We start from the raw sequence: 24,809 nt of genomic DNA on the forward strand, positions 1-24,809 counted from the left end.
TCGTTCAAAATCTTTTATCTCACAAACCGTACATCGATAAATTATAAAAATTATATGAGTGTTTTTAAAATTTCATGCTCTTTCTTAGAGATGTTATTCGATATACTTTCGACGAATTTTTAAATTCGAGGGCGGAGCCCGTACGGCTAAGACATTTGGCTATCACAATCTATGACCTATCACCCCCATCATCTCACCGCCGCAATGCGCGGGTATTTACTCTCGTATTAATAATATCAATATCAATTATACATGGAAACATTTGAAGAGAAATCGGCAAACATATTACATCTGAATACACTATACAATATTACCGCAGAGGATAAAATCTGTCTTAACTTACTTCAATTCAAAAAACAAAAGACCTCTACCAAGTGGCCGGGATAACCGCTAATTAAGCCATGTTGGCAAAAAGTTTATTATTAGCTAGAACAAGAAGAAACAGAACAAAACTAGCCGTAGGTGATTAAAGCATCCAACAACCCTTAACTACTGTTAATCCTTATACTTTCTAAAAGGTCAAACACAATGGAGCTTCAATTCCATCAAAATATTTAATTTAATTTATCAATTTCATAGGCCCAATGAACAATGAGATCAAATTTACCTTTTTACTTTAATACATAACATACCCTTTGGTATCCTTTCTTTTTGTCCCTTCCAAAACTTTTGATCACTTCTTCTTTTCCCATCTATCACATATATTTGTGTATGATCGAATGTATAGTATGTGTGCATGCATACAACAAAGAGAGAGAAAGAGAGAGAGAGAGGTAGATTGTAAAAAGAGGCTACCACCAAATAATCCTTTAATTTGACAGTCGTCCTTCTGACCTCACAACCATATTAACATATTTATTTCTCATGTGTATATATATACATGTAGCCATCTAGCTTCTTATTTAGAAATACAACTTTCACTTTTTTCTTTAAGAAATCAAGGAATAAGCTCGATCAAGTTTCCATCTTAATTTTCACCAACACCTATATCTTTTTTAAAGCTAGTTCACGAAGGACGTCCCAATATATTGATCGAAAACAGGAAATAATTAATTAAATTATGGGAAGATCACCATGTTGTGATAAAAGTGGACTTAAGAAAGGGCCATGGACACAAGAAGAGGATCTCAAACTCACTCAATACATTCGGATACATGGACCCGGCAATTGGCGAACACTTCCCAAGAACTCTGGTGAGTGTTCGTACGTACATGCCTGCCTATATATATGTTACCGGCCAGCCGTTTCCTTTTAGTTTTTATATTTCAAGGTTATTAAGTTAACGTTTTAATTATATGTATATATATAGGACTTGAACGATGTGGAAAAAGTTGTCGTCTACGATGGACAAACTACTTGAGGCCTGATATCAAGAGAGGAAGATTCTCGTTTGAAGAAGAAGAGACAATCATCCAACTACATAGCGTTCTTGGGAATAAGTAAGTTCACACAATTAATTCAATGATTTTTTATGTGAGAATTTATATATGTTTTTTGGGTTGGGAAAAAAGTTATGAGTAAAAGTTGATAGAAGAAAAGGATTAACCATGGAAACCATTTCTGTTTCTATATATATAAAATATACGGAATAATGATTTGGAACATGAATCGGCGAGTTGTAATTATCTATTCTATTATAAATCTACCCTAAAGAATTGTATAACTTGAATATCATACTTGAAAAGAAAAAGAAAAAAAGATGTATTCCATAACGAATTGTATAACGTACAAGTTCTCATATTTGAAGAAAAATGAACTTGTCATTGTTAGCCAGCTAGCTAGTGTAAAAATTGATTATTTATACATATATATATATATCCAAAAATTTTACTAACAATTTTAACTTGATAATCCGGCCAATAGGTGGTCAGCAATTGCTAGTAGGTTGCCAGGGAGAACCGATAATGAAATCAAGAATTACTGGAACACCCATATCCGTAAAAGGTTACTCAAGAATGGAATCGATCCAGTGACTCATCGTCCTCGGCTTGATCTAATGAACCTCTCATCAATACTCAACTCAGCATCTTTCAATCTCTCAAACCTCTTGAACATCCAAAACCTTGTAAATCCACAACTTTTGGGGCTCGCCACCCTCTTGGCATCGACATCATCGTCATCAAATTATCAAGATAATATAGATCAGTTGCTTCGGAATAACCTCGTATACCCCATGAACCCAAACTTTAATGATGGGGCGCAAATACAAAACGTCGTCACTGATTCCATTCCTTCGAGTTTTCCTAGCAATCAACATCAGAATCAAACATTCGGCCAATGCTTGTCAGAGAACTTAGTCGACAAGAATAATGGACAAATTACTCAAGATAACTCGATACCTTCTTACTTATTAATTGACGATTCTTTTATCCTTCCAAATTACAGCGACGATCAATTTACAGCACAAGCATCAGATAACTCCAGTTTCCAGCCATCAAATACTGAAAACAATAATAATAATAATAATTTCGATCTAGATTCTATGTTTCCAACACCCATCTCAAGCCCATCACCATTAGATTCGTCATCGATATTCATAAATGGCAGTACTACTACCACCGAAGATGAGAAAGAAAGTTACTGCAGTAGAAACTTCAAGTTTGAGATCCCAGAGAGTTTGGAGTTTGATGATTTTATGTAAATTAATTAAGATTATTATTGTAAACTAGACTATTACGTGAATACATGGAATCATGTAATTATTCTAGCGTTTTGTGTTTTGTTTTTTTTTTTTTTCATGGAAATGTTATCATTTATACAACTTATTCATTTTAATTTCCTATACAATTTTACTTAATTAATTAGCACGTACTAACAATGTTTAATTAGTTGATGCAGTTTTTATTTGTCGAGGTTTTTTAAACATGAGGATTTTCTACCACGTCATATATAACTCGATCGTGAAAAAAAGTACTTCTCATATACTGATCACGAAATTCACACGATATTAGAATATATATATATATATATATATATGCCTGTATTTGATAAATCCCTTAACAAAAATATATTACTGCAAAAGGTGACATGCCTATTCCCATATATACGGATTTTCACAATTTGAACTCACTACAAATCATATTGCATTTGTTCATATTTTTAGGTGAGTATGAATAAATTAAAAATTTTGTCACGCTTTTTAGTGTGTAGAAATATATTGAATTAAAAGTGTATGAAAATTTCTCCACACTAAAAAGTATGTATAAATAAAAGTTCACGCTTTTTATTGTGAACTTTCATAGTTATTTTGTCACACTTTATTTGTTCATGGTAACTTTTTTAATTACGGTGGACAAATGGAGTGTGACAAAATAATTATGAAAGTTCACACTAAAATGTGAACTTTTATTTCTACACACTTTTTAGTGTGGAGAAATTTCCACACACTTTTAATTCAATATATTTCTACACACTAAAAAGCGTGACAAAATTTTTAATTTGTTCACACTCACCTAAAAGTGTGAACAAATGCAATATGATTTGTAGTGGCTCTCGGCTTTATTTCTTAGCTAGTCACATTTTCGTCTTTATTTAGCTTACAATGAATTTCCATCGACATTAATTTCTAACCGCGGAATTTTTTTTTTCCGTGTCGCGATTTGACAACGAGAGGTCTAGCATACGTTGTCTTAACCGGGTCCACTCTAGAGAGCTCTCTCGAAGTAGATATACATATTTCAAATACCCAATGGGGGAAACCCCATACTAATCCGCTCGAAGACACGACGATTAATAGGGATAAACTCTGTTGCCTCAGACTTTAATTAACCTGTAGTTTTGTTGCTCTAATTAATCCATCATGCGTATCACATATTAATTAAGAGAAGACAGCTTTCTAAATATATCGCAATTCTAATGTAAACCAAAACTCTTTTCTTACTATTAATTTACCAAATGCGATCTATAAGTTATTCCCTGGTTTATTCAAAAACAATTTGTTGAATTTAAGTACAAAGACAACTTAAACAACAAGGAGTATATATATATATATATATATCAATTAATATTAATACTTGTAGATAAAATACAGCGCAAATGCTACATACAAAACAACAATTAGCATTTTCTCGAATGTACATATACATTTAGTATGGATCGATCGAGTATTTATTTTGAAGGTTGTACAGTAGTGAAATATCCTGAATTTCGTGATCTTAGATGAATAACAAATTAATGTATATGATCACATTCTTAATTTCTTAGGATATATTATAGAAACATTAATTTTCATGTTTAATTATGTATCTTGAACTTTTATACTCAGCTCGTATAAGATTTAACAGAGCAGGTAAGATGTACGTAGGTTGACCATGTTGGCTAGAAAATGTCAACATACATGACAAGCGTATTTGACAACACAATAAAATCACTACAGATATGGTTGATGAAGTGATTACCAGATTTTCAACCATTATCTTCCTTGATCCATTTGGCTTTCTAATTAATAATCCTATATTTAAAAACGTAGAGTTAATTAGTGAATTTTCTATTCGATCACAAGAAAATGATCATAAATTGATCTAATGCGTACCATATATCTCGAGATTGAACTTTCAATGTTTTAAAACTCAGTATTTTAGTTGAACTTGCTTGGTGTTCGAACCCGATTAAAACGTCTGATTGATCAACTATAATTGTCTAGACAGCTTGTATTTTCATAAATAAAATAAAATCTATATCCAAGATCCAAAACCTTTTAAACATTAAAGCTTTGACACATTAGTTTGGTATTAAATTTTAAGTGGATACTTTCACAATATAATAAAATGATAAGATTTACAATTTATATCTACCTCAAAAAACGTTTTTGTCTTTTAAGTTTATCTTTTATTTACCAAAAAACCTCAATTTTAATTTTTACAAACAGACCAGTTCAACTGGAAAACCAGCTGATTGAACTTAGACCAACTAAAGGTCTACAAGTAAAACGATTTATCGGTTTGGAGGTATTGATATGAACCGTATGATTTGAATTAATCCATTAATTTTTGAAAAATTGCTAACTCTTATTAGCGAAATTTCTTTTTGATTAATTAAGATGGAAGTCAATAAGTCATTAATAATTGATGACTTAGATATTATATTGTTAATTGAATCAATGCGGGCTGGGTAACAGCATGACAAGGGAGAACAATATCCAGGTTTTATTTTTTAAGGCAACTGATTTCTAAATTATTTTTTTACTACCCAGCATTACATGTTCAATTAATTACCTATTTGAATATATGTAACCTTAATATATACTCGTATTAGATAGTGATCGAGCTGTCTTGGTAACAGCAAACACGGGGACACATTATATTAAGATGAGGCTTGACCTAGTGATTAAAGTATAATGATGTTGATTAGAATTTAGTAATCTAAAGAAGAGTATAATTTGGTTTCCTCCTAGTAATAAACAAAATGGACACGAATACTATATAAATAAATGTTCACTTGAATATATCCATTTGTTAGGTAATTGCTTCACCTAAAACTAATTATCCGTATAAAGTTAGTATAGTACGGACATAACTTTTAATTAAATCTAGCTACTTATGAAATGCGAGTTTATAGAAGGATGGAAACACCTGAGGAAGGCCATATATAGATCGATGCACGAGTTATAAAATTACTCTATCCGTCTCAATTTAAATGTTATAGTTTGACATTTTTGATTTTTTTTGTTTTAATTTGACCGTCTATAAATAATTATTAATGTTATGTTATACTTGATGTAATATATATGAATCGATTAAGTTTTAAATATATTTTATAATGATATAACTTTGGTCAAGTATTATAAAACACAAACAATAATATTAATGGTCAAATTTATGAAAATTTGACTTGGTCAGTTAAACTTGGACATTTAAATTGAGACGGAAGAGTAATTTAGTACTTACATGTACATTGCCAATGCACAACTGTACGTTGCAGGTGTACGTGGATCTCCTACAAACCTAACCGGCCCTTATGATCTTGGGATCTTTTCTTATATGCCTGACATGAGTAATTATAGTTCTAGCTTCTAGAAAAGAAGTGGTGAAAACATAGTATATAATAGCGTAAACATTTAGGGCAAGCAAGATATAAATTAAATGACTTTGGTTTCAATAAAATAGTCAACCCAAATGACGATCGTCACAAGATGGTTGATGAACCTGACCTTTAATTTTATGACTTTGAATTGTGTTACTCTTTACTGATCACCTGCTAAACTTATACTCCAAGAAAAATCAAAACTTCAATATTACTTGTTCCATTTGCACTCCTGTTCGGGTGTAAGTTAGTTAATTAACTAACTTAAATTTTGTACTTGAACGCAGGTATAATTTATTGTGAAACTGGCAAACCATAACACCGGGTATCACTTTTTTTCTTTTTTTTTTTTTTTTTTTTTTTTTTTGTCACTGCATGTCGGATACACACTTGACAACAACTCGAATGACTAGTAGGCTAAAACCGGCATTGCTAGCTAGCTAGTTCCGGATTGAGGTGATTTAGATGAAAATGACACTACGTATATTGTGTTTTAAAAAAGAAAATTTCACAAAAAACTTGTTCGCGGAAAAATTCCATAATATTGTAGTCGAGTTTAATGTCAAATAAAAGTACACATTTACAAAGACACACACATTACATTACATCTATCAGTTCAATTTAGAAGAACATGTTATATGAATCATGAGTGTAAGCCTTACTTAGATTACTTGAATTGGTTTCAAGAACTCCACGTACTAGTGATACACAATAACCACTCAACTGATCAAGTTTTTGAACATATATATAGCTAAACCCGATTGGTTCTAATATCAATCCAAAATGATACCAAATATATAGTTTGTAAATTATTTTTTTCCGCACACCGGCCAAAAGGAATTTTAGGGAAGGCAAGCAACGAGATGCACATGAGAATACATTTGACCAAAAACTAAAATAGTTAGATAGATGTTTGATACATTGAGTACCTGATTTTCAACGGCTTTGAATTATGTTACGTCTAGTTGTACAAATGTACACACTTTCTTAGAAAAAGCGTTAAAGCTTCTACTTTAAGGAAGAAAAATAGAGCCAAAGGTTCGTTATACACTAATTAATTTATATTTACTCCTCTTTTTGTAGAGTTAGTTAACTAACTGCCCTATCCCTCTAACAAATACAGTATTTTAACTTCAAGATGTTTAGTACATTTTTAAAGCTTAAATTATTAGTTTCACGGAATGCATGATATATTTTTGTCGTCTACTTTTATGATAGTCGAATTGAGACTCGCCTCCTAGCTAAACGTGAAAGCCTACTCAAATTACCAGAATAGTTGAATGTTTTAATCGGACTCCAATACATCTAACGTTGAATAAACGTGATAAGAGACTATCCCATGTGTGTATCATTCAAGTGCATACCACGAATTAAACTCCCCTCTCTCGGTAAAACTTTGATGACTCAACACTTGAGCCATCAATCTTCGGAAACCAATTAAACTCGACTGCAATTATATAATTTTTTTGATATGATAAGATTTCAGTTAGTGGCGGCCCTGAAATTTCGAGCACCCAGGCCGAGTCGAGAAAAAATATACCCCTAGCTCTTAGAAATTCAAATAAATATAAAACTTTTTTAATAAATGAGACTTTATAACAGTAACAAAATTATACTGTAGTATTTATAATTCAGTTATTAACTAGTTATTGAAATCATATATGTCTATGCACATAACGCATTTATACTTATATATATATATAATATGAAGAAAAAATTTAACAATGTGCCCTGTTCAGATCCCCCTTATATACGGTATATATTTACTAGTTTATCATCAGATTAATTTAATCACCATATAACATCACGATCAAATGAAGACCATAACAATGTAGTTCGTTATCAACGCAGCCGTATATTTTTTAATGAATTGAAGTCAACACTACCATTGTTGTATATACTTATAGTTACACGTAAACAGATACTATATATTTTTCCAACAGCTCCATATAAAAAATATATATAGTTTAGGTGTGATACGATGCATGGTTTTGCTGAATGGCATCCAGAAGATACGAATAACTATAAATGGATAGCAAGAGGCCAGGTGGTGATAGTCGTTAAAACCTTATCACCATAAATAATAATCTTATATTAATTAGGTGTTTAAAAAATAATTGCCATATAACATACACGCCGTAGTCGGTCGGCGGCCGGGAAATGTTGCGTCTGATGCTGGACCACGTGTTTTAGTGACGCTAGATACCTTATTTCTCCGACAGCCATAACTTCTTCTTCTTTTATTCTTTCTTTTTAATTTGAAAGTTAATCTTCAGTTGGAGAAGATCAAATATATGAAAGATCATAGGTGTTTAACACGTTAAATGTTTGAGACCATGCATATCCTTTATTTTACTCTTACCTCTCTACGTACATGCTGGAGTATGTATTATTTATAACGAGAAATGTTAGCTGTTACTATATATTTAGCTATTCTTAATTAAATTAGTATTTAATGTCGATATTCGGGTTTGAACGCGAGACTTAGTCAAAGCCTCATATTTCACTTCCCCCTTAAACCACCTGATCGACTAAGAGCTCATTGGCACTTGATCTACATATGTACGTGTTAAAGCGAAACGCAAAATTAAGTGAAACGATAAATAAATATATGAATTTAATTCGTCGTCTATGTCAAAAATTTTATCTTTACTTCTTTATAAAAGAAAGGACTTCTTTTTTATTTTAAGTAATTTTATCTTTAAATTATCAGAATTATCCTTAACTTTTTATATTTTGCTCTTAATTAATTTATAATTTACACTTTAAACCTTTATTTTACTAATTAACACTTTAAGCTCTTATCTTTTAAAAATTTTCACTATCACAATTATATCAACCTAAACTACTTGACACCGCCACCACCACCAATAGTACCATCACCGACACCATTAAACCGTATTCTCCACCACCGCATTGCGCGGGTACCATGCTCGTATACAACAAGGAAAATAATGGTTTTTTTTTAAACAAATCATTGTGAGATGTGTTCTTTTCTCACTTTTATATCATTTTCAGTATGTATTTACGCATTGTTTCATCTATTTTATGTATGTATCTAATCTTCCGCTTAATTTCTTTTCTTCTTCAGTGTAAATAAGGAGTTTCATTATGATTTGTACGTTACAAATTAAGATACGTGTAATCTTAAAGTGAGAAAAGAAAACAGTTCATAATGAAAGTTACATATGATTTAAAGTGAAAAGTGATCTATGTTATTTTTCATGGCTTACGGTGGGTTGCATGATTTTTTTAAAAATTATACGGATCGAGTCGATAAAAATAACATTTTTCAATTTTAAAACACAACAATGTAGCATATATTCTTAATTAAAAGTAAGAGTAGGAAGGCAGCGTTCAAAAGCTTTTCTTTCTCGACGATCAACCTGGTGATCAATTTTTTGTACCCATATATATAATGTGGATGAAAGCTAATGTAACTTAAATCACGTACGTAAGTATATGACTTAATTTCAGAATCGCTCTCCAATTCAAAAAGAGAAACAACTAATCGCCTAATTAAGATGACATGAAATTAAGTTGTTTGTGTAATACGAAAGAATTTGAAGAAACACCCATGGAAACAATTTCTCCCAATTGGTAGAGGATCTAACAACCCCTAGCTACCCACCATCATCTTTTCATTATTTAAAAGGTCAAACGATGGAAAAAAGTCAGTCCCATCAATCACTCGACACTTGTCACAACCATCCAATCACCTTTAACTTCATTTGGGTTCCCTCCAAGCATTTTTGTTGATGACAAACAGGAAACACCCAAATACAAACAAAGCCTATTTTCAACTTTTTTTTTCACTTGCGTATAAAAAAAATTAATTATTAGAGGCTGCTCATTGACAAATCGAGTTGACTTATTTATCTCAAGCCACTCATCTATATATACGGAAGTAATGATCCTTCTCTTTGCGGTATCACAACTTTCACTTTTTTCTTGCCAAAAATAAAAGGAAGAGCTTAATATAAATCTCTAAACTACACGTACGTATATATATATATATATATCGATCCTAATAACACCCTTGTGCAATAAAATCAATTGGGAATAAGGGAGTAGTAAGAAATGGGAAGAACGCCATCTTCTGATAAAACTGGACTCAAGAAAGGGCCGTGGACACAAGAAGAAGATCTCAAACTCACACAATACATTCAAACGCACGGACCTGGCAATTGGCGAACACTCCCAAAGAACGCCGGTAAGTATTTGATGCATGTATCTCTTCTTGCATTTTTTTTTTCTTCCTCTGAAAACATGCATTGAAAATTACATGGTTGGAACCAATTACCAATGCTTTTATTGTTACAGGACTTCAACGCTGTGGAAAAAGTTGTCGTCTTCGATGGACAAACTATCTCAGGCCTGATATCAAGAGAGGAAGATTTTCATTCGAAGAAGAAGAGACCATTATCCAACTACACAGCGTTCTTGGGAACAAGTATGTCTACGTACTACTCTAATATATATTCAATTGCCAATATTTAATTAGTTTTGTCCAAGCTAATTAGTAAGTGTTTGATTGAAGCAAGTTTGGCCTAACAAGTACAGGACAATAATATATATAATTTAAAAGCTAGCTACTCCCTCCTTCTCATTTTAAAATTCTTTGTTAAACATTTTCAATAGCAAGTATTATAGTAATATTAGAACTAACGGTCCTCACGCGATGCGACGGAGTAATGACAGCGACGGGTGGTGGTGGCGTGCTGCGGTTGTGGAGATGTAATGGCAGAGGCAGTGGTGGCGGCCACGACGACGAGTGGTGTAGTTTATTGATATAGTGTGGTTTTGAAGAATTGTTGAAACTTAAAAGTCTAACAAAAACTCAAACTTAATGTGTTTTAGACGTGTGTTTTAGTGGTATATAACTTTTATCAAGTTTTATATAAAACAAAAAAATACATTTAAAGTCAAAATTTAAAAATACAATAAAAAACTTCAAATATTAAAAGTAAGACACTTTTAATGGAAAGGAGAGAGTAGTACATATATAGAGATACATACGGTTAGCGGCATCATATCATATATAGTAATCTCACAACTATTTTTGTTCTAATATAGTTTAACCTTGATATGACTAATTAATAGATGGTCAGCAATCGCTAATCGCTTGCCTGGAAGAACTGACAACGAAATCAAGAACTACTGGAACACCAACATCCGGAAAAAGTTACTCCGAAATGGAATTGATCCTGTGACTCATACCCCACGTCTCGACTTCTCAGACCTTTCATCCATAATAAACTCAGCACAATTCAACCTATCAAACCTTCTTAACCTCCAAACTCTTGTAAATCCAGACGTTTTACGGCTTGTTACTCTCTTATCGTCATCAAATCAAGGGAGTCCGGAAACATTACTAAATAATAACTACCTAAACCTCATGAACCAAAAGCCTAATCAACAAACCTCAAACTTTGCAAATGATGGCCAATACTTTTCAAAACCTCTTATTATAAACTCCAATGACCATATTAGTCAAGATTATATGGCACCTCCATTCTGGACCAACAATTCTAATTCTATGCCGGCCCTCCCTAGTTACAGTCCGCAATTTACAGATTTGAGTAGTTGCCTGCCATCAAATATGGAAAATAGTACTACAATCCCCGCCAATAGCCAAAACTTTAACTTTGAATCATCTACTGTTACACCCATGTCAAGCCCTACACATGCAAATTCGTCATCCACGCTCAATAATAGCAGCATCTCTGAAGACGACAAGGGAAGTAGTCACTGCACCAACATGTTTAAGTTTGAGGCTCAAGAGAGTTTTGAGTTTGATGACTTCATCAACACATTGCTGTAAATTTTTTGTTCATATATATAAAAACATATACAGTACTAGTAGTTTTTTGTACATTTTGCAACTTTGTATTATAGATGTTTGGTATAAAGGATAAACATTATTATCGGATTTTATACCTTCAACTTAATTTTATTTCTTCAATTCTAGCTAGCTAGTGATCCTTCATTTCAACCAACTTTGCATAATATTTGATGCATAGGATTCTTTTGCCCTCTCGATTATTGATGCAATAGTACTAGTGATTAGACTAATGCCAAGGACTACTTATTGGCTTTTTCTGATACTGCTTATATACTAGTGTTGATGGGTCGGGTTAATTGAGTTTCGGGTTATTTGGTTCGGGTTATTCGGGTTTTAAATAATTATAAGTTAACCCGTAACCCAAACCAAATAATATTTGGGTTATTTGGGTTTGGGTTGTTTGGGTTCGGGTTTTTTGGATCGGGTTTTGGTTAACCCAAATAAAATGTCATTGAATTTACGTGCATTAGTTACACAATATTGCAACAATATAATTTGAATTTCAAAAACTTGAATAATAGTGATACTTATATAGACTAAGTTCTTTATTTTCAAATGTGTTGAAACACTTTTGATTATGCGTTTTTTGAATTCTTGAATGAAAAAATGATAATATTATTAGAATAAAAGTCATAGACAAAACAAATAAATTACAAACTATATAAAAATATAGAAACTACTGATATTAAATAAACAAATTTTGACAATATATAACTCTTTTTATATTCATATTCTTATCATCTTTTATTAGTGTATTTTTTAACATCCATTATTATTTAACTTTGCATATTTCTGATTTTGTTTATAAATGAAAATTTAATATTCAAATAATATATACTTTAAACAAATTTAATGTGTTATATTAGTGTATATATATAAACGCATCTTATTTGGGTTATTTGGGTTGACCCAAACAATAACATTTTCACCCACAACCCAATTCAATTAAGCTTTGGGTTATTTGGGTTAACCCAAATGACGACCCACAAACCAAATAACCCAACCCGTATCAACCCATTCGGGTTGGGTCGGGTTATTTGGGTTTGGTTATTTTCAACACCCCTATTAATATATAGTGTGCGCGGATATTAATATAGTATAGTATTAGTAGTCATGGCATATATAACACAATTAGTTACACAAAAATGTAATGTAGTTTGATAATTTAATCGATTACTGGTCAGATGGGTACATCCACAACTAATAGGATAGGGGCCGGGTGCTGATTTGTGACGTGTTGACGCCTTCATATATATAGTAAACTACTTGATTGATTTACTAGCTATATGTTATGAGTTTTACTTAGTCGATCTGTCTCGTTAATTTTAGGAGGGAATGTAACATTTATCAATGATTTGTCATTTCTTTCACTTGATAGTAACGTACTACACACAGCAAACCTTAATACCCACAGTTGAAGATGGAGGAATAAGAAACAAATTCCATTGATGCTTCGGGTCCACTCTACGAATGGTTCTTTAACTTTTTTTAACTTATCAAAAAACCGATCGAGACATTTGTATGACCTAGTTAATTAATTGAGTGTGCTCATGCATGATAGCATTTTGGTGCACTCTGTTTTCATATATATGAAAGGTGTATAAAACTGGGGAATATATATCTCTGTTGCCTTTATCATTGCTTAATTACTAATTAACAAACCTTTACAACGGCTTTTCGTGATCCTGAATTGAATTTTAACTTTATTCTAGTAGAAGAGACGTCTGACTCTAGGTGGAGGAGGAGGAGTCCTACGTCTGACTTTATTATTTCTGCAATGTTCAACTATATACGAATCATAAAATTGTCGTACGTGTTTTAATTAGGCATGTCGTTTGATTGAACTTACTTAATATTGGGCCAAACAGTGACGGAGCCAAGTTTTATAGGCCAAAATAAGAGGTAAAAAACGAGTTAAGTCTATTCGAGAACTATCCAAATTTGATTTGTAAAAAGATCGTTTCAAACCGAGCCTAAGCTCGAACTTCAAATACGTAACTCAATTAAGTTTGCGAGCCTAAACGAGCTACATATACATTGTTTAATATATTTATATATAGTTATCTATACTCCTTTATAAAAGAAATTGAATCCTCCCTCCTTTAAATTTAAAAACTTGATATGTCTAATTTAAATATATATATTGTATATATATATGAGAAAAATGCGTATTGGGCTATTATGCATCCAACTTTGATGAAAAATCTCTCACATACCAATATTTTAATACTTTGAATATATGTTTGGCCCCATGATTTTTATGGTTTAAAAAAAAAGTATATGAGGGGTTTTTCACCAAACTTAGGTGCCTAACAGCCTCATATTCCCTTCCCCATATATGGGGGATGGAAATATAAGGCTGTTAGGTATCTAAGCTTAGATGTGGAATACTCACATATTCTTTTTTTAATCCATAAAATTCATGAGGCCATGTGATTTATTTAATATTCAACAAATATTAAAAAATTAGTATGTGAGAGGTTCCAAACCTAAGCTTAGGTGTCGGACAACCTTATATTCACTTTTCACATATATATATATATACTAGTCTTAATACTCGTACAATGTACGGTAGCTATAGAGATTGTATTATAAAGAAATTCGAATATGTCTTACTCATGATTCGTGAGTATGAAATAAATTGTGGTTAAAGTAAACCGTTAATCGAAGCTAAGTTATAATAAACAGTAATGATAAATATAATATATGTTTAGTTAGAGTTTTGAATTTAACTTAAATTTTTACAATCACATCAAAATCGGAACTTGTAAGCGTTGTGGATGACGGCAAATAGCTTGTGATTTCGGATCGTAAACTCAAAATTTTGAAGTATTCATGTTAATAACTTATTATAAGTAATATAAGTAATAGGAGTCGAAGAGTTGAGAAAGACAATTTCATTAAACGAACAATCAAATAAGGTTATAATATGTTTTTTTTATCTATAAGCAAAGAATTAGAGTTTAATTCTAAGTCTAATAAGGAAATTGAATCTATATACAATTATAAAAGATAATTTAATAAAATAAAAAAATTAAAAGGACACGTGTCGATTAAGGATTATGCCACGTGTCGTTTCAACAACATCTCAATACTGTTTTAGTTTATTGGTAGATATGTATATATATAAAGTAAAGTGAAGTAACTCCCAATGTCGTCTTCCACGGGTTTTGGGTCCCAATATCGTCTTCGACGGTGTATGGGGGAGGTTGATATGTAGACAGCGTTACCCCTACCAAAGGTAGAGAGGCTGATTTCAGGTTCTACCAACCTCCAGCCTTGCTGGGCATGAGGATCGAACCCATGACCTCTGTTTCTAGAGGCATGAGCTCCAACCACTGATCCAACCCAGTTGGTTTTTGCCCCGTGCGATGCACGGTTCTTGAATTATGTTTTCAAAACTTTTAGTATTTAATCAATAAAATTTCTAATAAGCAACATTTAAATAAAAAATTATATAAAATTAATTGAAAGTATTTAAAAATCTAATATTCAAAATTTTTTTAATATCAGATCCACTACATTAATGAGTGGAAAAACAAAATATTAGAATACATACATACATTTAGCAATAACAATTTTGTGAAATAAACTTGATATACTGACTTAGGCACTTCGTACAAAGCACATATTGATATAGACGTATTTATAGGTTAGTAATTAGCAAACTTATATATTAAAAAAGGTGCTAGCAATTATTTATTTGGAAACAAATAAAAAGTTGACTATTTTATTTAATATATTGTTATTTTATTTTATTGATATTGTAACGAAAAAGAAATGTAATATATATTAAATGGAAAAATTCATGGAGATGACACATAGAAAAAATCTTATGTGGCAAAGTATAAAAATAGTTTTAAGTTGAGTTGGATGGCTTTAGAATGCTAGGATAACTACTGTTTTATTAGATATATAGATATAGATGTATGGGAGCCTTATTTTGAGAAACCATTTTTTTTTTAAGAACCGTAAGAACTCCAAAATTTCATATTGGAACACATGTTGTTTTTATTCATTCACATGTGATACGTTATAAAATCATATGTTGCAGAAGAATTTTTTTTTCAAAAACTTATATATAGTCGTTTGTTACATGTGAACAAAAAAACATGAATAAATTCATTCACAAGTTCACAAAAGGCTACTTTGAAGGTTTCTTAAAAAAGTTTCTTCTAAAACATAGATTTTGATATCATTTCACATGTGAATGAACAAAAAAAATATGTAAACAATTATATAACTTAAGAGTTCTCATAATTCTTAAAAAATGTATCTCAAAATAAAGAAACTCTATATATGTATGTATATTGAGTTATTCAAGCTTAGTTTTATCACTTGCTGAATTTGAGCTCTAGACAAACTCAAGTAAAAGATTAAGAAATCAATATACATTTGTACCTTTGTTAGATTTACACAATAAAAGGTTAATACATCGGCAACCACACGACATCACGCCACCCCTGATGACGATGGACGATGTCGGCTGGGCAATGAGCGATGCTGAGGTCCTGATTTCATTGGCCACGTCACCGCGTACATCTTCGGCCCCAATGGTGAAGCCACATAAGTCCTTAGACGGGCCAAGGCCCACCCGAAACACATAACAGTACTAATATTTACATATGGAATTTTATAATTAAGATTTTGATTTTTCGGTGTATTTGGCCCATCCCAAAATAATATAAGAGACCCCTTATTCATTGAAAATTTTTTTTTTTTTTTTTACTCTCTTACTTAAAATCACATATTTTTTAACCTTGGGATTCATGACTCCTTTTTTTTTTTAATCTCTATTTAAGTTTAGCGTCATACTTATTCATATAGTTTATAACCGTAACAAATTCGTATACTTATTTATATAATTTATAACTGTTACAAATTCGTAAGTTTTTTTTCTCTCTCGTATTTTGTTACTTAGCATCGTATGTTTATACAAAAAGTTTTGGAACTCTTTTTTCCCTTTAGTGTGAAGTGCGTGTGAACCATTATATATATAGGGTGACAATCAAATGAGAACCAACTTAAAATAAGAACAAATGAGAACACTTAAAAATTACATTTTGATGCATTAAAAGTCTATAAAACTGACATAGTGCATAACTAATTATCATTATTTAAGTGTTTAACAACACATGGATCCGTCAAAATAAAAAAAATCACGTTTTTTGTTGGATGCATCGTTTTGATAATATGCATTGGATGCACAAAACTAAAAAACGTAATTTTTTTGATTTTAAAGGATCAATGTGTTGTTAAACACTTAAATAATGATAATTAGTTATGCATCATGTTAGTTTTATGGACTTTTAATGCATCAAAATGATGTTTTTAAGTGTTCTCACCGTTCTTATTTTAAAAGTGTTCTTACCGGAGTGTTATCATATATATATATATATATATAAATATTTTAAATTGTTAACCATAATTAAATATATTGATAATTGTAATTTTTTTTGTAGTGTAATCGTATATATGCATACTGAATATACCATGATTTAGAGTGATATCATAACTCAAAAATAGATCTCGTTGAGAATCTTGTATATTTTAGCTATTGAGAATCTTCACATATATAAAACATATGGCATCGTGCAAGATATTTTAATTTTCATGAGATATTAGGGGTTGGCAACAGTAGCATTATAGACGAGTGGTCATTCCGGCACCACGACGGAACACCGCCGCCAACGCCTGACCACGCATGGCGGGGTGAAAACGAGTGGTCACACCACGCGGTCCACCACTCCATTTTCGCTGGTTGGTTTGCATGCAACGGCTAGTTAACAGCCAACTTTGTTTTTTTTTTTAAATGTGTTATGGGAAAATAATGTTCGTACATCATTTTAATGTGTTATGGGAAAATAAGATTTTAAGAACTTTAAACTTATAAATGTTCTTACATAATTAATTAAAAAAAAACCTAATAAAAACCACCTAAGAAATTGCATGGCCCGATTGCACTTATATTTTTTTGGTTGCAAAAAAATTATTTTGTCACAATATACCTAGCTTTAAATATAAAAGTAAATAACTTCATGGAGCGTGTGAGGCTTTTTAAGGTATACATAACCTTCATGTCAAAGCACTTCAATGAGAGCTAATTCATAACAAATGATGCATTTACACACAAAGGTATATATAATTTGATTAATCATATCAAACAATCTTTTAAAATAAATTAAAGAAGTAGAAAGCAATGCTATTATACATACCTTCAACTCCATGCTATTATACAGCCTTGAGTTCAAAGAAGTATAATTCTTAAAATTAAAAATTTATATGTTACAGTTTATATTTATGAGCATATAATAGAATAGAATAAAATTAATATATAAAACCCAAACACGAACGTAGTTAGAGTTCAACTTCTATACCAATTAGAACATATAAGGATTTATTATTTATATATTTCTTTATTAATTTAAATATTCTTATTTATTATTTAAAAAGGTTTTTTTAATGATTAATATTAAAATGACACTTGTCATTTTAATGTTGTGTCACATGTCAATCAATAAAAGCTACAATCCCGTTTTAGTTTATGGATAGATTAGAGGACCTTTTGGGCCCAAACTCCAGAGTATCGGAACCGCCTCTCGAAGACGTACGGTCACTCAATAACTTGGTTTAAATACTAGCGAGTAACAATTGCTAAATCATAGAATTGAACCCCGTATAGTCCCGTACTCCCGTAGGTTATTATGTTTTGCTAAGCAAAAATATATAGAAAGCACAAAGTACTTAACCCTCGAAACCATATATAGCCCATTTATACAATTGAGCCGGGCTTTACTTAATTTAACCCAACTTAGCCTTACCGCAGTTCAAGAGGGATAAAACCGTAGCATAACACAATTTTTTTAACAAAACCTGAAATAAAGTCTTCGAGCCATTTGTGTCTTTAACTATTTATTTTGGCTGCATAACTAAATTGGCTGATGTGTTACATATCTGTTTGAGTTGGATGTTATGTCAGTATCGATGTACAAAAGAAACCAAGTGGTACAAGGAACGGGCTCTTTGTTATCGATGCTCAATGAATATCTACTATCCCAGACAAGTTTGCCATTGGGCGAGTAAAGTTTTGGATCACTAATGTAGGCGAGCAACGATTTTTTTTTCTTTTTTTTCGATTTTTTGTTAGCAGTATTGGATATTCTATTCCTACAATTCCTTAATTACTGGCCTTAGGTTCATGTCTTTCCATTTTTGAATATTGTCTTTCTTCTTTGTGAATATGCACGATATTTTGTTGGTTATGTGAGACTTTTGCGTAATCTGTCCTTTTGGTAAGTGTTGTGGGCTTGTGGCTCTTGTTCTCCGAGTTTCATTGTATATATGTTTTGGACCGGTGTTGTCCAAGGATACGAATAAATATGTTTAAAATAAACATCCATTATATGGTTGCCTCTTAATATATTTTTTTTTGTAAACGCCTAAACAAAAAAATTGTTTTATAATTTTGGCCAAAATAATCGGCATTTTGTGTACCAACTTATATGGTTTTTATCTATTGGCAGCCGACACAAAAGCTCAAAACCATCGTAGTCAATCACGTAAATAAAAAAGTTATACAGAAGACACTTTGAGATGAAATAGAAGGCATTTTTACTTTTATTTTTTAAAAAAGAAAATTTATAAAAACATATCATAAGGTTATTCTGTTAAATGTTAAAGCATAGGCTTTTTGTAATTTATATTTTTAAAACGTTTAAGTCGATTTAAACATTTGAACAATAAGTTTTTAGAGAAAATAGCCTAAATAACAATAAGTTTTTTCGACGTTTAAGCAATTAATACTTTTTTCTTTTACACTTATAGTAATTATTGTAAAATATATATATATATATATCCTTTTTTTGTATATGGCCCCCATTTTTTACATTCGATCTTGCACACGGACATTAAAATTTACTTGTCGGGCATGACCCGACCCAAACGAAACCGAACCTTCACAGGGCCGGGTCACGAATCTATTTTTCATGCTCTCGCGGGTCATGGGTCATTCAAGTTCGGTTCGGGTCGGGTTAATTTTGACCCGTGAACATCGCTACACCGATTGAGTAATTCTCAAGGACATGTGTTAGACACATTCACCTGCATATGGACACGTGAACTTGAATTCAAACCCATGACCTATTTTTACTAAAGTCTTTCCAATGACCTCATGAGAGAATGTTTGTAGTGGCGGAGTGATGTCGTTGGTTTGAGACACTAAGGCCTCGTTTGTTTTTCTTAAGAGATTTACGTCTAAATTTAAATATCACTTCTGAATGTTAAGAGGTGGATCAAAGGCCTGAAATCTGAATAAATATAGTGTTTGTTTTTTTAAACGTCTGAATACTTGTAACTTACGAAAATACTTCGAAAACTAAATATAATTCATATGTTTATTACTTTTATAAATGCATTTTTCAAAAATTTCAAATATAAACTTCTTTTATAATGATTTATGTATAACTAAAGTTGCATAATTATAAAGTTAATAATTATAACTATTAGTTAAAATTATGTAAAAAACAAGTAAAGATAACTGAAGACAAAAAATGTTATCCACACAAGTTTTAATCAAAGTCATAACATTACCGTTGAAAAATGTGACCACACACAAATTTTATACGTTTATTTTTTACCCTTTTCTTCATCCATCTTTTTTGTTCTTAATTATCTACTCGCTGACACTCTTCCAAATTCATAGCATCACCACTAGGGGTGTTTATCAAACTGTTAAACCGTCAAAAGCGGACCAAATCGGCGCACTTGGATTGATTTTGTCGGATTGAGTTGCTAAAATTTGATTCGGCGGTTTAAGTTTTAGAAAAACCGAGATCCTTGGTCCGGTCACAGTTTGAGAAAAAACAAACCGTCAAAATCGGACCGGGCCACAAAGTATGTATATCTATAAACATTATAAAACAATAGTTATCTTGACATTTTAAAGGCATCCACCTCAACTTAAACCTATTTTTAAACATTGACACGTAGGATTATCTTACATGGCATCCCCATATTTGTTTCCCACAATATGTTTATAAATAATAATAATAGGATTTTTCCTACATGGCATCCCCATATTTGTTTCCCATAATATATTTATAAATAATAATAATAATAATAATATAATAATAATAATAATAATAATAATAATATTTTATTTGCTATTGTTTTCAATATATTATTATCTTCTAATAGTGTTACCATAGTTATATAAGTGCCTTCTTAGGTGATTGTTGCTTTTAAAAGTTTTTGAAAAGTGATTTTGCTTACTTTTTTAAATGTTACTCTACAAATTTTGTTTCATATATTATTATCTTCTAATAGTGTTACCATAGTTATATAAGTGCCTTCGTAGGTGATTGTTGCTTTTAAAAGTTTTTGAAAAGTGATTTTGCTTGCTTCTTAAATGTTATTCTACAAATTTTGTTGTCAAATGATGTATTTTTTACTAATATATATTTTATTTGAATGAGTGCGGTGATACATATTGATTTACAAAAACAATGGGATGTTATAGTCTTAACTTTCATTACACCTTAACTAATTTTAGATCTATCAATAGTGCATAAGATATAATATCTAAATCTTTCATATCATTTGTTATTTGAAAGGTTTAATCTATTGGATATATAATTAGATAAAAAAAAAAAAAGTTAAGTATGATATTCATAAATAAAATAAAATAAAATTTAAATCAAACCTCAAATATAATTAACTAACTATTTAATCATTGTCATCAAAAATCAAAGACTAAATAATGCTTCATTGTCATCTCTTCATTTTAGCTCGACATGTCTTTGGCTTTTCACTGTGTCAATCAAAAGGCAAAGCGATAAAAAACAACCATGTTGGTATATACGTTTATTTTGGTTTTTGACCGTGCCAAACAAATATTGATTGAAACTACCATGTCAATTTATATGTTTATCGTGAACTAATAGTTGATCTTTATAAATTGGGTTGTTTAACTGAATTTTAAGAATTTCGTAACCTAACATATTCTCACTAAAATTTCGTATCATTATATGTTAATTATGCAATAAATATTTTACTTTTTATTCATGTACTTTTAGAAAAATAAACATAAATATTACTCCATATAATAGTATGCTAACTATACAAAACTTAATTGATAATATTAAAACTTTAATAAAATTTAAATTAACAACCGCACATCGTGCGAGTAAAAAACCTTGTTTATATATATATATAAGATTTCACATATATCTCGAAGTTACCGGAGATATTTAACGTTTACATATTTTAACAACATGTGCAATAGATTATGAGATATTTTTGTTCACATATTTTGTAAATATCTACTAGATATTAAGATAAACAAGATATGTTAATAAGCATCCGTTTATTTATACAGTATACTTGTTTTTACTTTCATCCTAGTCTATTTTTAGTTTTTTACTATATCGTTTTATTTTTTTTATCTTCATTGCTCAATAAGTATAAAGTACAATCTATTTGCAACTTTTTCAATGGTTTAATTAGGGGCAAGGGTGTAGTGCCAAATTATTGAAAAATTGGCAAGTTTTGACAAGTTTTCCACCAATAGAAGCATGCCAAGTGTTCAAGCCAAAAACAAGCCAAAATTAGCCAAAACTAGCCAAAAAACATTGTGTAGTGTGTTTGTTGCCAATTTTTTGGGAAAAAAAAAATAATAAAAAAATGCACACTCCCACATGCCTTTGTCAGCCAAAATGGCCATGTGGCTTTGCTCAACGTTCACTTTCATCGGCCAAAACTAGCCGATATATCTTGTCAATGCTTGCCGATAAAAGCCGATGTATATGCTATAGTATAGCCGATGCTTGCCGATGGTTCTTGCCGATAAAACAAACCACCTACACCCTTGCTCCTTAGTGTTAAGATTATAGTTATGTGATAAAAGAAAAAAGTTATCTGGAATATACATATAATTATATGGAGATAATAAGAAAGAAAAAATAACTCGAAACCGTAAAACCGACCAAACTGGACCGGCTTATATGGTTTGGGTTGGTCCGGTTAGACAACATACTTAGTCTAATTTGGTTTGATATATGTTGAAACCGGATTTGTCGATTTGGTTTAAAATTTAGTCAAAAGCGGACCAAACCGGACCACGAACACCCCTAATCACCACTCATCCATGAGTTCATGACCACTCACCAACACTAATAATATCGGAGTTTGGTAACAAAAATAATCAGTTTGCTATTTAATCATAATTAGCAACCCACTCTTCCAAATGGACGAAGATGATGAATGATGATACATCACTATTTCTGTTAATTTAATATCATTATTTTCAAAACAAACCCTATAATATTACATATATACAACTTTAGTAGTTACTTTAATAAGTTTAAATGAATTATTATTGAAATAAGTTTGTTTCTATTTAAAGTTGTTTTTATATAACTTGTTTATATAAAACTGTTTTTAAACAATTTATTTATATAAAAGTGTTTAGTTTAATTTAAAAAGAAAAATAAAAAATTTGGGAGAGTTGAAAAATTATGGAGAGCTAATAAATTTTATTGGTTAATTTTGAGAGAGTTGATAAATTTGAGTTTACCACTCCTAGTCACCATAGGGGAAAGGGTGTAGTTGGCAAAAACCTGCGACAAAAACCATCGGCTAATTCGGCAAATTGGAAAAACTATAGCACACAAATCGGCAAGTGTAGTCGGCAACTTTTGGTATGCTACATCGGCTAGTTTTGACCGATGAAAGTGACGTTGGGAGCATCCTTATTGACCCTTTTTTTTGTTTCTTTTTTTCAAAATTGAATGTTGGGAGCGTGCTTCTTTTTTTCTTTTTTTTTTTTTTCCTTTTCCAACTTTTATATATACATACACATATTTACATATTTATCAAACAACTATACTATCACATATAATAAAACACAAATTATCAAATTTCGTAAGGCAAAATGTCTGACGATGAACTACCCGTGTATATAATCCGTGAATTCTCGTCATTGTTATCGTCTTCTGACGGCTTCGAGTTTTTGGCTTTTGTTGCTCTTGTAGCCTTAGAAGAAGACACTGCATCTTCTTCTGCACACACACACACGAAGATATATTTGGAGAGATCGGCACTCGACTCATGAAAGATTGATGAACATTTACTTTGTGGATGAGCCGATGTTTGAGGACGATGTCTTCAGTATGAGATATCTTATGTCGAGAAGGTTGTTTTTGAAAATCGTGGAAGATATCACTGCATCATTTCCATGGTTTCGCTCTTCGGCGAATGCAGCGGGTATTAGAGGGTTCTCGGCAATTCAAAAGTGTGTGTGCGCGCTACGGCAACTAGCGTACGACAACCTTGCCGACAACTATGATGAGGGGTTGTCGTTTTCTACTAGAAAGGCACGTGAGTGTCTAGACAACTTTTGCATCGCCGTAAAGTATCTTTATGGTGAAGAGTATTTGCGTTCTCCGACTAGCCACGATGTTGCGCTTTTATATGAGGCGCGTGAGCCCGACATCATTTTCCTAGCATGATCGGTAACATCGACTGTACCCACTGGAATTGGAGAAATTGTCCACATAGTTTGCGTCGGCAATACCACCGGAGTGATCATGAACGCCCGACTATTATACTTGAGGCCGTTGCTTCATATGATTTATAGTTTTGGCATGTGTATTTCGGTGTTTTAGGGTCGAACAATGGCATCAATGTTTTGAAGCAATTGCCATTGTTTATTCCCGAAGTGAATGGGAAGTCTCTTGAGTACGGCTTTACCGTAAACGGGCGCCGTTACAACAGAGGATACTATATAGGGGATGGTAGTTACCCACCTTGGTCTTGTTTTGTGAAGGCGTATGCTTACTCGGTCGCTCGTAAGGAGAAGATAATGAAGAAACTTCAAGAGTCCGCGAGAAAAGACGTTGAGCGAGCATTCGGGCTTCTGAAGAACAAGTGGGCTATCATTGATTGA

The 24,809-nt window shown here is 31.5% G+C and overlaps 3 protein-coding genes across 3 annotated transcripts; all 3 read left to right on the plus strand.

Annotated features, from left to right (window-relative positions):
- The first annotated feature begins 1,060 nt into the window (after positions 1–1,060).
- On the plus strand, positions 1,061–2,641 carry LOC122611134 (transcription factor MYB41-like). The gene is made up of 3 exons (XM_043784107.1): positions 1,061–1,193; positions 1,310–1,439; positions 1,864–2,641. Exons 1-3 carry the CDS (start codon positions 1,061–1,063, stop codon positions 2,639–2,641), a joined length of 1,041 nt encoding a protein of 346 aa, XP_043640042.1.
- A 7,460-nt stretch (positions 2,642–10,101) lies between these two features.
- LOC122610903 (transcription factor MYB41-like) lies at positions 10,102–11,845 on the plus strand. Its single transcript, XM_043783857.1, has 3 exons — positions 10,102–10,234; positions 10,345–10,474; positions 11,125–11,845. Exons 1-3 carry the CDS (start codon positions 10,102–10,104, stop codon positions 11,843–11,845), a joined length of 984 nt encoding a protein of 327 aa, XP_043639792.1.
- A 12,137-nt stretch (positions 11,846–23,982) lies between these two features.
- LOC122610904 lies at positions 23,983–24,809 on the plus strand. The gene is made up of 2 exons (XM_043783858.1): positions 23,983–24,343; positions 24,529–24,809. Exons 1-2 carry the CDS (start codon positions 23,983–23,985, stop codon positions 24,807–24,809), a joined length of 642 nt encoding a protein of 213 aa, XP_043639793.1.

This window comes from Erigeron canadensis, chromosome 8 (genome assembly GCF_010389155.1).
Source record: "Erigeron canadensis isolate Cc75 chromosome 8, C_canadensis_v1, whole genome shotgun sequence".
Classification (NCBI taxonomy): domain Eukaryota; kingdom Viridiplantae; phylum Streptophyta; class Magnoliopsida; order Asterales; family Asteraceae; genus Erigeron; species Erigeron canadensis.